This window comes from Mustela nivalis (assembly GCF_964662115.1).
Source record: "Mustela nivalis genome assembly, chromosome: 8".
Taxonomy (NCBI): Eukaryota; Metazoa; Chordata; class Mammalia; order Carnivora; family Mustelidae; genus Mustela; species Mustela nivalis.
Window position 1 is genome coordinate 122,249,120 of NC_139027.1, and position 14,028 is coordinate 122,263,147.

Sequence of the window (14,028 nt, forward strand, 5' to 3'; positions counted from 1 at the left end):
TTGTTTTTAAATTTTTTGGTTCTATAGAAGGATTTCAAGGTGAACGTCTTGCCTACTCCTAGGCAAGACTGAGTGAAATCCAGGGCAGCCCAGCCCGGAGCGCCACTCCTACCTGGGCAGCCCTGGATTTCACTCAGTCTTTATGTCAGGGGAGGGCCAGGGAAGAAGGTCTCACTGTGACTCTGAGTCCTGAGCCCTCCCCTGTCCCCTGCCCACATCCCTCATATTTCAGGTGGCTTTTCTCTCCCTCTTACACCTGAACTTAGACTTGTGGTTTTCTTTTCCTTGAGTCAGAGTTAACCTCCTTAATCTCTGTGAAGGAAGGGGAATCAATTACCCACCACCCGAACTCCCCCAGAGCAGGTCTAAGGTCTAGGAGGGCCCCAGCAGGGCTGGGCAGAGGGTAGTTGGTAAACTGGGCTTTAGTGTCACCCAGGATCTCGTAGGACTTGGAGAGGTAGCTGGCAGGAGGGCTGAGATCCCCTTTAGACGCTGGGAGACTCTTAGGGGTTTCAAAGGTCCTGGTGGAGTCTCCCTGCCCCCCCTCCCAGATGTGTCCCAGCCTCACAGCCTCTCTGCTCCCCTCTTCAGAAACATGGCCGGGGCCAGGTGCTATTTGACCTGGTCTGTGAGCACCTCAACCTCCTGGAGAAGGACTACTTCGGCCTGACCTTCTGTGATGCCGACAGCCAGAAGGTATCTGTGCTGGGGTGGGGCAGGGCTGGCAAGAGACGCCTGCTGTCGGGGACACCTCTTGTCTTAGGCCTCCCTAGTCCTGACCACACCCTGTGCTTTCTGTCGGTCCTCAGATCCTCATTAGGCACCTTCTGTTTGCACATAGCCAAGACTCATCTAGCCCTGTCTGTCTCAGTTCTCTGTCTCTACCGCTCCCACCTAGCCCTTTCTTGGGGACCTGCCAGTCACTCCCCAGATGGGTGCCTGGAGAGCCGAGGCCTGACTTCCTGGGGGAATGAGACACTGCAGCATCTCTTTTCCACCCTCGGGAGGGCCCTGTCTGGGTTTCCTCTTTCCCACCAGTCCCACAGTCGCCCACCCCGCTGACTCATGGCGGTGCCAGACTCAGGGCCCAGGGGCCCAAGCCCTGTGGTGAATCCCAGCCTTATTCCCCCCACTCCCAGTTCCAGAGGGTCCAGACAGCTTGGCCTGAGAAGGGTGTTCCTTGCCTGGGGCTGTTGACAGGCTACTGCGGGATGTCTCTGTCTCATAGCCCTATCTGGCCCTCTCCTCCATCTTCCCTCTAAAGAACCCTGTCTTCTCTTTCAGAACTGGCTGGACCCCTCCAAGGAAATCAAGAAGCAGATCCGGAGTGAGTGGCTGGTTGTGGTTGGGAACGTTGTGGAAAGGAGGGTGGGAGCTCCAGGCTGCACGGCCCCGGTTGTGCTGTTCCCTCTCCCTTGGGGAAGTAATTCAGACCCGTGAGTTCATTTGCTCTGCACAGCAGATCTTGGGGGAAGGCAGGACATTGTTTTATAAATGAAAACCGGAAGCAGAGACAAGAGAAGTGACCATCTAGAATCACAGAGCAGATTAGCCTGGGAAGCGTAGCTGCCTTCAGATCGCAGCTCTAGAAGGGACCTGCAGAATCACTTAGGACAAGGGGACAAATTGATGGCCTGCAAGCAGCCTTGCTCCTGTCCAGGGCGGGTGTAGATATCTGTGATTTCAGACCCTTGGCCCAGCTCAGAAGCCTCATCCACACAGCACTGCAGACCACTGTCCACGGATAGGAGTTAACATGTTAAGGAAAAGCAAGGCCTAGTCCTGGTCTGGGCCATCTTCTGTGTTTAACGATGGGGTGACTGTAGGCCCAGAGAGAGGCAGTTGCTTATCAGAAGTCACAGAGTGAACTATTGGCCGAGCCAGATCGTTAGCTCTGGACTCCCAATACCATCCTGATCTCTTTTCAAGGCCTGGGGTGAAGAGACAACCTGTCCTTTCTGGCCCAGAGAGGAAAGGCATATTGTGAGGGGCGGAGCAGGCGTCTCATGGCAGAAGGGGGGGAGGTAGGTGGCCTCAGCCAGGGGGCATATAGTGGGTGGAGACCTGGAGCCTAGAAGCAGAGATGCCTCTACTGGGAGCCCCTCCCCCTTGGCTCTGCTTGGACTCCCTGGTCCCCGGGGCTGGAAAGCAGAGCCTGTTGCCATGACAGCAGGCAGCTGGGCCCAGGGATGCCAGCTGAATCTCCGGGAGGGGCTGGAGGGCTTCTTCCTGTAGGCTCCTGTCAGTTGAAGACAAAGAGGCAGGCTCGCAGACAGAGCCTGCTCCTCTGGGCCTGACAGGGTCCTAGGCCTGTCCCTAGGTGTCCCAGCCCAGCTGGCAGGCCTTCCTCTCCTGCCTGAAAGGACTGGAGCACACACAGGCAGCTTGAGTGTGCAGTTCGAGGAGGACCGGGAGCTTGGAAAGGAGAAGCGGACGGCAGAAGCCTTCGAGCTCAGCATCTCTCCCCAGAGCAGGGAGTCGGTCCCCCATCTCCGCAGCCCTGGGCGGCACAGCCCGGGTGCGGTGAATGGTTGCTGCGCGTGGCCACCTCCAGTCCCAGAGAAGCGGGCCTGCCCCCTTCGGTACAGCCAAAGTCTCCGTCCCTACCCCAGGGACTCCTCCCTATTCATCTTTGTTCTGCCTTTTGGGGTCCCCATGGAACAATTTTTTTTTTAAGATTTTATTTTTTAGTAATCTCTACACCCGATGTGGGGCTCAAACCCACAGCCTGAGGTCCTGAGTCACAAGTGTGTTTCCCTGACTGAGCCTGCTGGGCACCCCACCATTGTTTGCCCTTTTCTTTGTGACAGCCCCTCAGCCTCCTGAAGGAGGCACCACCCTGTGTCCTGGGATTCAGAGCTGGGGACTTTTCCTCCCAAATCTTGGTGCCTGTCCCCTAGGGCACTGGGGGCACCTCTCTGGGCTCTTCTCATTGGCAAGCGGACTAGTGATTCGTGCCTCACAAGGTGGGGGTGCCAGGGACAGCACCTGGGAAGTAGTAGGTGCTCTCCTGAGGTAATCTGGTGTGATGCTTGACAGACGGACATGGGAGCCAGACTGCCTGGGTTTCCATCCTGACTCCCAAGACTACTTACCCTTTGGGTTGTTGTGCAGGGTTAATGAGCTATTCTGTGCACAGCACCTAGAACGGTGCTGGCATGTAGTAGCACCCAGTACGTATTATCTATTATTATTATTACCACTGCCGCTACTATTATTCCCGACACAGGGATTGTTCTCCTTGACACTGCTTTTTCCAAGGAGTCAGCCGTGGTCAGGAGCCCAGGTTCTGGGGTCAGATGACCATGGGTTACATCCCCGTTCTCCACCACTGACTAGCTCAGTGATCCCAGGAGGGCGACTTACCCCCTCAGAATCTTCATCTGCGTAAGGAAAAGTTTACCTCAGGATCATCATGAAGATTAAACCCTTCTGTGTACACCTCAAGTTCCTAGCAAGTGAAGTGACCAGCACTTAGTAAGTGCTGGAGATGTTACAGCTGAATGGCGAAGGGGATGGTGACCATAGGGACAAGGACGGTAGTGACCACCTGGCCTCTGGCCCTTTCTGACCACGGTCCTGCCCTGGCTGGGCCTTGCAGCCCACCCAGGGATGGTCTGTTCATTGCTCTAGATTGTAGCCTTTCCCCAAGGCCTCCTCTCTCTCCTGCGGTCATCCTTCTCTTGGCCTGCAGAGTTTGTCTCCAGGAAAGCCTCAGCCTTTATTTCTCATACTTTCATTTCCTACTTTATTTCTCGTACCTTCATTTCTTATACTCTTTATTTCTTGTCAGCCCCACACTCTACAGCCCGGGCCTCAAGTGTCCTCATCTGCAAAATGGGGGCAATCATCAGACTTACTCATAGGGTTGTTGCAGAGGTTACTGAAGTAATGTTTGTGATGACCAGTAGGCCTGGCGTGCACCATCGCTTTTCTTTCTTTCCACCTTCTTTCCCCCTGCTATGTCACAAGTCTTTCAGCCTGAGCCTCGGTCTTTTCATCTTTCAAATGGGAATCATATTCCAGGCTTTCTGACTGGATTGTCCCGGAATTACAGATATGAGAAAACGCTGAGGACTTGCCCATGGGCTGGTGCATCCGGGCCATCCACTGGGGTGATGGGGCCTTTCTGATTGTTCTCCTGTCTCCTCCTCTCAGGCAGCCCCTGGAATTTTGCCTTCACAGTCAAGTTCTACCCCCCTGACCCTGCCCAGCTGACAGAAGACATCACAAGGTGAGGGCTGTGGGGCCATGGGGGTGCTGGCCACGTGACTAGGAATGAGGGCCCCCGGGCCTGGTGAGATAGTACATGTTGGCACTTGTAGACTCAGATGCCCGGCCAGGCCAGGCAGACAGTGTCGACAAAGGAAGGTGACTCAGGGCAGGAGGAAGTGGCGCAAACACCACAGTCAGTGGACCCTCCGCTTCAGAGGCAGGAGGCGTCCCTGGCAGCATCTCATTGACTGGAGTTGAAATTCAAGAGGACATGTGCCATCTCGACAATTGCCGTTCGGCTCCAGCCATCCCTGCCACGTGGGGACTGGGCCCCTTGTTGAAGTGAAGCTGGAGAGTCGAGAGTAAAATCCATCCCTTTAAAACACTGGCTGTGAATTCAGACTTTTTAAAAAAACATGGTGGAGGCCATCTCTGGATGGGACAAGCCAAACACGTCTAAAGGCTGATGTTCTGAGTGGACCATTTTAGGCTTCGGGGATAAGGAGGGAGTAGAGCGCAGATGGCTTTGCGCGTTGGAATTTGGTCCCATGTGCTGCTCTGTGTACCTGTCAGGCATGTAAAGGTCAGATTAGACATGTGACCTCCCCCTACCCCCATGGTGGCAAGCCTGGGCTGCCGGGATGAACATGGATTGTGTGTACAATCTCACAGTGCCTCAGGGCCAGGAAATAACGTGGCTTGAAGAGTGGAAGGAGGTGCAAAGCATTGTTGAGAATGAGAACATCTGGGGGGCTCCTCCTGCCTTTGGAATCAGAATAGGAAGAGGCCTTTATCTAAGCCCCTTCCAAAGAGATAGTCTCACTTCATACTATCTGGGGCTGTGCCATCCATGTGCTGGGCCTTACACACCACCAACAATAAGACGTGGGCTTGGAGTTACTCTTATAGCAGGGGCCTGAATGTGGGCTGCCTGTTTGTAGGGCCATAGTCACGATGCCCACCCTGGCCTTGGGGGATAATACAGATGTCCCTGGGATAGATCAGATCTGAAGCCTTGGCCTCATTAGTCCTGCCCTAACCCCTAGGGTCACCTTAGAGCCAAGATTCAGCTACAGGGTCTCAACTGCATTGCCAGGAGGGCTGAGAGCTGTAGACTGGCTTAATCCCCATCCCTGTGGTCTTACTCACTGGTATCTCTCCTCTTTGTGCCAGACCCTGGGCATTGGGCTTCTAGGGACACAGGAGAGAAATTAGCCCTGCTTAGGATGGGTGACCTAGGGAATGGGGTGGTAGTAGCAGCTGATTTAGTCAAAAATATTCAGGCCCAAAATAAACTGGTCAGAATGACAAATTGATTGAAATGGAATATTGGTCAGGATGTTTGGCAGTGATTTTCAAATTTTTAGACTTGAACAAATTGCCCTTAAGCCCACACCGGGTGCCTGTGATGTTCCAGCTGCTACTGATTCTGAGCCTACGCCTTGGCCCCAAGCATGCACTGAAGCCACACGTACTTTTTGCCAGAACTTCATGTCATGGAGCAGTAAAAATTACACTGAGTAAAAGGCACTTAAAAGGAAAAGAAATAGGCAATTGGAAACAATGGTGAAACATGGCAAAATGCAAGGAGGCATTATTGGCTGAGACCGAGCTGAAACTTTTTCTTTTTAAATGCAGTAACTGAAAAGGTAACAAAAAATGGTTTAAAATGGGTCTAAAACCGGAAAATCATCCAAGGGTGCATAGAGTTATAAAAAATCATATCCTTGTGGTTGGAGATGTTTCTTTTAAAGCAATTTGTTTTTAGACAATTCACTTAGAGCTGGAGGCAAAATTAAAAATTTTGAGAGAATGTTAGTGATCAGGTTTGTCCTAGCTGTGGAATGTGGTGCCGGAGTTGAAATGAATGAGGTCAGGTCGTTTGTGCTGATGTGGGAAGGGCACTAGGCAAGTAGCTGGGTGTGGAAAGAGCAAGCTGGAGAGTCGGATGTACTCTTTGATTCCATGTCCCTGTTTAAAACACCCATCAATCAAAACACATGCATTTCTATATGTCCATGGAGGAAAAAGGTCCAGAACGCCACCTGGATAATAGGGGTGACCTCTAGGAGAGGGGACTAGGGCTGAGAATGGACGTTGAGAGGAAATTTAGAATCACCTCTAATGTTTACATTTGTTCCACAATAAGAATATTATGATTAAGAATGCATGACATTGAAAAAAAAAAAAGGTCAACCGGTAAAGCAGTCCTACTTAGCCTGAAAATGAAATAGAAATTTCAAAGGTTCCCACAGCAGAAAAAAATATCCCTCCAGGTTAGAAATGAACAAATGTTAGGAAATTAACAAAATGCTGAAAGGCATGTGACAGGGGACAAAACCGTCTTCTAGGGCACACCCAAATTATCAACGCCAGAAATGCCGGCGTCTAGGAGCGTTCCTATTCTACTGAGCTGAGTGTTGGTGGTTTGGTTCTGATGGATGGGAGGGTGACGGTGCTGGGGGTCTCTAGGGTGGGAGTGGGGCCCGTGCCCATGGCCACTGTCCCCTATCTCCAGATACTACCTGTGCCTGCAGCTGCGGGCAGACATCATCACAGGCCGGCTGCCCTGCTCCTTTGTCACACATGCTCTGCTGGGCTCCTACGCCGTGCAGGCTGAGCTGGGCGACTATGACGCCGAGGAGCACGTGGGCAACTATGTCAGCGAGCTCCGCTTCGCCCCCAACCAGACCCGGGAGCTGGAGGAGAGGATCATGGAGCTGCACAAGACGTACAGGTGAGGGGCCTCCCCTGGCTTCTCCGCCATTGGCTAGGGCCCCAGGTGCTGGTCTGGAAGTCTCCCACCTGGCTCTGCCCCTGATTGAAGGTGCTTCTGAGAGCTAGTCATCTCATCCCACTGGGGCTCTATCAGATGGGAATGGTCGTCACTAGCTGTCTTGGTCTTGGTGTAAGACTCAAAAGTTTGCCCTCTGACACCGGGCTGCCTGGGTTCACATTCTTGTCTCTACCACTTTCTAAACAGGGCATCTGGGCGGGTCATTTTGTTTCCTCATCGGTTCACCATGGGAGCTAATAGAACGTGCTTTGGCGCTGTTGGGGGCTACGTGGCACATGGAACAGAGACATATTTATCATTGCTTTGTGATCTTAGGGGTTGAAGCATTGATTGTGCAACAGAAAGCTGCTTATTACTGAAGTTAGAAGATGAGTAACCTGATGGGTCATTGTCGGACTGGCTATTTAACTTACCAGCTCCATTTTTCACAGGCATATGTACTGATTTAGATTATCCATCTGTCTTAACTGTTGGTATTGGGGGCAGGAGGATTCATTGTGCAAGGTGTCTGGCATCCCCGGGTTCCAGGCAGTAGATGCCCCTAACACCCTGTCGGTCATCGTAACCACAAAAATGCCCCCTACCCCATTCCCAAATGCTGTTGTGATGTTGACACCATCCCTGGGCCCGGGGGCGGGGGGTGCTCCCCTGGAACTAAATGGTCTCTGGGATCCCTTCAAGTGCTTTGGACTCTGAGTCAGGGCCATTATGGGAACACAACGTGACCAATGACGTAAAGTGTGTCGTAAGCTGTAAAGTGTTGTGCCTGTGAGAGGGGGTGTGGTGACGTTATCCCATTGCTCATGAGGATGGGAGGCCTGAGGGGGGTTGTGTCTGGAGACGAGGACAAAGGCCAGATGTGTCGGGATTGTGTACAGGGGTGAGAGCCTGCTGGGGTGTGATGGAACGCTGGATCCCGAGGGGCAAGTGTGTCTCTCAGAGACTTGCACGCCAACTCGGGTTAGCAATGGCTGCTGTCATACTGTGGTGAGCAGGACACTGAAATCGTTCGGCTGGTCAGCAGTGTCAGCCGGGGTTCGGGAATAGGGAGCAATGGCCTGCCTGCCGTCTGTCATCCTTGCCCTGGGTAGCAAGATGTGGGAGGGATTTGCAAGGGTCCTAAGAACTCAGAGAAAGAAACCCGTGTGTGGGTGGAGAAAGGCTGGTGGCCATCCCTTAGCTTGCTCAGCTCTTTTGACTGAAAGCACATGGACACCTAGTGTCCAGGCATCTCCCATGGCCGCTCGGGGAGGCAGGCAGAGCAGGGGACCTGGAGGCTCAGGGGATATGACCCAGATGGAAGGGAAGAGGTTGGGAAGGAGCACACACTCTCGAGCCAGGTCATCTGGGTTCAAGTCCCGACTCTTGCTCCGTGATAGTTGTGTGGCCTGAAGCGAGTGATTCAGCCTCTCCATGCTGGTTTCTCTATAAAGTGGGAAGAATGACAACACCAGCCGTAAGGAGCTGTGATGAGGCCTCTGTGAGGTCATGCACGCGAAGTGTCTGGAACAGTGGCCAGCACGCCGTGCTCACTGAAGGTTCTCTGAGGCTAAATGGAAAATGTATAGTTCCCCTGCAGCCAAAGCAAAGAAGGAAAGTGATGAATTACGTAGCTCTCTTGTCAGAAAGGAGAATGTGCACCAGCTCCTTGGGGGGGGGGGGGGATTAAGTGGTTTTGGATATAAAATTCTGAGAAAAATGTCTTCCTTGGGCGATCCTTTCAGAGCCCCTGGGTGATTATAATGAACCATGGCTTCCACAGCGCCTTCACAGCCACAGGGAAGCAGAATCAATGACTCACGTTGAACTCTGAGGCAGAACGAAGCAGAAATTCCGACTCCCAGCTCATCCCTTGAATACTGCCTGGAGGAGACAAGACTGGACCCGAGCTTTGGCACCAGGAGGGGGTTGGGTGGCTGGAAGCGAGGGCTGACAGCAGAGGGGAAGGACTGCGAGCGGTTTAGCCATATGCCCACTCCAGAGCGTTTGCCTTCCTAGAATCCCAGGTTCTGATCATGGCTGCCTTCAGCCAGTGGGACTTAGGCCTGGGCCTTTTTCATGGCTGCTTATGATCGTGTTCTTTCCTTTAGGGGCATGACTCCAGGAGAAGCAGAAATCCACTTCTTAGAGAATGCCAAGAAGCTCTCCATGTATGGAGTAGACCTACACCATGCCAAGGTACTGCTGGGCCCCGCTGTCCCCCTGGCCTCTGTGCGGGGGGGAGGGGTCATCCTGTCCCTCGTGCTTCAGAGGGCTTGGTGCGCCAGACCCTGAGTTCCCTCCAGCCTGAAGCCTTTCATATTCTTGTTTCTCATTCCTCAGAGTTCCATAACACTTTATCTTCCCATGATCTTTATAACGTTTCTATATTCACTATATTATGAACCTGTTTGTACCATCACTAGATTGGGAGCATCATGAGAGAGAGACATAGGCTTTATTTATTTTTTGTTTACCATGATCTAACTTTATTTATTTATTTATCTATTTATTTATTTTGTAAGCTAAGTTTTTTCACATTTAAATTCAATTAACTATAGTGTATTATTAGTTTCAGAGGCAGAGGTCAGTGGTTCATCAGTCTTATATAACGCCCAGTGCTCATCACATCACATGCCCTCCTTAATGTCTGTCACCCAGTTACCCCATCCCCTCACAACCCCCAGTCTGTCTCCTGTGATTAAGAGGGTTTGTCTCCCTTTCTGGTTTCATCCTGTTTTATTTTTCCCTCCCTTCTCCTATGATCCTCTGTTTTGTTTCTTCAGTTCCACATGTGAGTGAGATCTGGTACTTGTCTTTCTCTGACTGACTTATTTCACTTAATTGGCTTATTCAGCATCATAACGTCCAGTTCCATCCACATCATTGCAAATGACAAGATTTCATGTTTTCTCATGGCCAAGTAGCATTACATCGTGTATATAAATACCACATCTTCTTTATCCGTTCATCAAGACAAAGGTTTCAGTTTATGTCTGTGTCCTTAGCACACAGCCCGTGGCCTGGCACCACACAGGTGCCACTAAATGTTTGTCGGTGAATCAGGGATTGAGTGATTGACAGAATGATCAGATGGGGGCCTGGGTGAATGGCTGACAGAATGAATGAATGAATGAATGAATGATGCCTGTGTAAGATTGGTGGGGGTCCTCCCCAGCACACAGGTTCTGACCCTGATCCTAAGAGCTCATCCAAAAGCAGAGCTCAGGGAGGGATTCGGGGTGCATGGCAGGCATGGCCCCCAGGCCTGCCATTCAAGGGTGTCTTCCTATGCAGGACTCCGAGGGCATCGACATCATGTTAGGGGTCTGTGCCAATGGCCTGCTCATCTACCGGGACCGGCTCAGAATCAACCGCTTCGCCTGGCCCAAGATTCTCAAGATCTCCTATAAGAGAAGTAACTTTTATATCAAGATCCGGCCTGGGGAGGTGAGCCTGCCTTGGGAACCCCTCCTTCTCACTGGAATTGTCTAGAACGGACAGGATCCTGACCGCTGAGCCTGGGTTTTTTCCTACTTAGGTTCCATGGAGAGGGTTGCTAGGGTACTGGGTAAGGGGAGAGCACTCCTCTTCTGGGGCTCTCTACATAGACTTCACGCCTTCGCTGTGGGCCTACACACATGCACCACACATGTAACATACACAGACACACAGACGGGAGCACGCATAGAAAGATAGCCACATATGTTCAGGTTACACAGATCAGCGATTACCTGTCCATCCATGGTCATTATCTGCTTACATGCAGTGTCCAAGTACGCACACACGCCAAAACACACGACCGCCCATGGAGACGTGTGTATCCGGCTTTCACATCTCACCCATCAGAAAGTCCATCGGTTTGTACCTCTAGAAGAAACGCCAACCCGTCTGCTTCTGTCTTCCCCCACTGCCTCAGCCGCCAACGCCACCATCTCTCACCTGCCTCTCTCCGAGGTGCTTCTCCAGGACCCCCCTGCCTCCATTGTCATATCAGGCCATTTTTCTCGTAACTGCTAAGGAGAGCTTCAGAGTCCCTTCCATCAGATCATGTCTGACGGAATCAGATCACTATCCCCCACTCCCACTCCTGCCTTAGACCTTTCAAGAGCTCTCTGGCTCGTGGGCTACCGTCCGGACCCCGCGTGTGGGCCAGCTGCCTCTCCCACGGATCTTTGTTCCACTCCCACTGTGCTTCAGCCCTCCGGCCTTCTGACTTCCCAGGATGAGCCAAGCTCTTTCCTGCCTCCAACTTTTGCTTTTGAGGTTTCCTCTACCCGAAATCCTCTTCCCTGCCTTCTCATATAGCTGGCTCCTTCCCCGTCCTTCAGATGTCTGCCCAGAGATCACCTGTTTAGAGGGCATCCCCAGATCACCCTTTCTAAGACAGATCCTGACCCCCCCCCCCCGCACCTGCCCAGGCATTCTCTGTTCATTCCCTTCAGGCCCCCTTATCAGTGTCCGAAGTGATCTTGTTTACTAATTTATTATCAGAGCAAGCCCTTCTCCGTCCCTGAGAATCTTCCTTCTTGGTCACCATGGTGCTCTGCTGCTTAGCACTGGACCTGTTGCCAAGTAAGGGCTCAGTCCACTTTATTGAAGAAATAAATGAATCAATGAATAAACAGCCTGAAGTCACACATGCCCGAGAAGAGTTCAGAAAAGATGGACCAGCGGCGAGAGAGCTCTGGCCTTGCTTCTAACCCGCTGTCCTTGGTTTTGCAGTATGAGCAGTTTGAGAGCACAATTGGCTTTAAGCTCCCAAACCACCGGTCAGCCAAGAGACTGTGGAAGGTCTGCATAGAGCATCACACGTTCTTCCGGTGAGCCTGCCCCTGCGGTGGGGCCCTGGGGTGGGGCCTTGGGGGCCGGGCAGAGGCCGTGAGTATACATGGATGCTCTGTGATGGGGAAGCCGGAGAAGGAGCTAGGAGGGAGGGACTCCGGGAAATCCCCCCTCCCCAAGTTTCTCCTTTTGTGGGTCACTTTGAGTTGTAGCTGGTGGGACAGTGGGTTAAAAGACCTGCTGTAGTCCAGCCTTGGGCCTGGCAGCACAGGTCTAATTCCCCTCCTCCCTCCACTGCAGGCTGGTGTCGCCCGAGCCCCCACCCAAGGGCTTCCTGGTGATGGGCTCCAAGTTCCGATATAGTGGGAGGACTCAGGCACAGACCCGCCAGGCCAGCGCCCTCATTGACCGGCCCGCACCCTTCTTCGAGCGTTCCTCCAGCAAACGGTACACCATGTCCCGCAGTCTTGATGGAGGTACGCCCCAGACTGGAGGTGGAGAAGGGGGGCGTTTAGTGGGAAGAGGGGGCGTGCCAGCTTCCGCGGGATGAACGGAGAAAGTGGTGGACATCTCACCGGTTGATTTGCACCAGGCCCAGTGGCCCAGGAGCACTTTTGTCCCCAGGCAGCCTTCGGCGGTCTCGCCCAGTCTCTGGCATCTCTCCCACTAGAACGTGACATTGCCACTCTCTGGACGCCTGCAACTTCCCTGAGTCGTGGCCTCTTGGGGTCCCAGGTTCAGCCATATGGGTTTCTGGGCCCTCTCCTTAGGATGCTTAGTGAGTCACAGATTGTCATCATGCCAGGAGAATGGTATATGGTCCCTGCAGTGTGGAGCTGGTGAGGTCTTTCTGACTGGAGGCTGAGGGTTTGTTGTTCCTGGTCATTCTTTTGGTTCCAGTGAACTGATTGACATCCAGCCACATGCTGTCCTCCATGGCCCTCATTTCTGTTGAGCTGACAGGTACCCTTAATATCAATGAGAACTGGCCCTACATTGTCCTGTAGCAAGCCGACCAGGGCTTCTCAAAACATAGTCATGGGTGAGCTGGTTAAACATGAAGATTCCCAGGCCTTGGCCCAGACCTGCCTCCGCACTCAGGGCCCAGGACCCTCCCCCAGGCTGTGCACACCGGAGTTTGTAGGAGAGGTTCAGAAGGCACATGGGCATTAGGGAGATTCTGTTAGGCACATCTGAATTCAAATCCCAGCCTTCATACTCACAAGCTGCTCTGCAGACCAGGAAGTGGTCCTTAAATATCCACACGTGAACAGAGGAGAGGTCTCAAGTAGCTAAACTTTCCCTGTACCTGTTTCTTCTTCTGCAAATAAATAATGCTGACTTTGCTGTGTTACAGAGAGAACTAGGCATGATAACACTTCTCTAACACCCCAAAAAAGTTCCTGGCACATAGAAGGACCTTAACAAATTATACCTAATAATAGTTTACGATTATTCTTGGGTTTGTAGAGGGTATCTTAAGGTAAGAGGTGGGGACTTACATGGGGGAACAGTGGATACTCCCAGAACACATGGGGGCAGGCCTCCAGGCAAGTTAGTTCTGCCCAACAAATATTTTCTGAGTATTGGAATAAGTATGGCCCTTTCCTTTGAGGAGCTTATAGAATGGTAGGTTTGTAAGCATTTAAGGCAATTCAAGCCATGGGAAAAGTATGTGCAGAATACAGAGCAGCCATGAGGAAAGAGAGATTAATTCTGTCTAGGAGGGCAGAAGGGGCTTTGCAGAGAAGGTGACAACTGTGCACAGTTTTGAAGGATATGTAGGAGTTTTCCAGGTGGTCAGGAGAGTCTGATACTTTGCTTGCAATATGAAGGCAAGGTCTGTCCCAGGATTCTTTGATTATGTTCAGAGAACATGCAGTTTTGCAGAGGTTCATTTGAGGCTGAGGAAGCTCCTTTTCTCCTTAAGTGGGCACAAGGCTGAGAGCTAAGATTTGTGCAAAGGGAAAGTACAGGCTCTCTATTCTCCCCTGCAGCTTCCCTTGCTCTGCCAGGGCCTAAATGAAGCCCAGATTGTGCACGGTCGCAAGGATTGGTCTAGAGGTGGTGAGGCTCATCTAGGGCGGACCAGAAGTCTGGACTCTAAGCCAGGAGACCTGGGTCTTTGTCCTAAGTCACTGAAAGGTCATCAGTGGGACCTTTCCTCTCTCAGAATCTCATATTATCCTTTGTAAAATGAGGATAAGGATTCCCATTCTAGCCATCAACACAAAGGATTGTGTGGATCAAAT

At 52.0% G+C, this 14,028-nt stretch overlaps 1 protein-coding gene across 21 annotated transcripts in view; it reads left to right on the top strand.

Annotated features, from left to right (window-relative positions):
- EPB41L1 (erythrocyte membrane protein band 4.1 like 1) overlaps positions 1–14,028 on the top strand; it is a 122,672-nt gene that overhangs the window by 70,774 nt on the left and 37,870 nt on the right. For all 21 annotated transcript variants that reach the window (XM_082746213.1, XM_082746208.1, XM_082746214.1 and 18 more), the window contains 8 exons: positions 592–696; positions 1,285–1,327; positions 4,159–4,234; positions 6,734–6,952; positions 9,103–9,190; positions 10,289–10,441; positions 11,717–11,814; positions 12,077–12,252. In XM_082746213.1, coding sequence (XP_082602339.1) covers positions 592–696; positions 1,285–1,327; positions 4,159–4,234; positions 6,734–6,952; positions 9,103–9,190; positions 10,289–10,441; positions 11,717–11,814; positions 12,077–12,252 — 958 coding nt within the window. The remainder of the gene's footprint in view (positions 1–591; positions 697–1,284; positions 1,328–4,158; positions 4,235–6,733; positions 6,953–9,102; positions 9,191–10,288; positions 10,442–11,716; positions 11,815–12,076; positions 12,253–14,028) is intronic.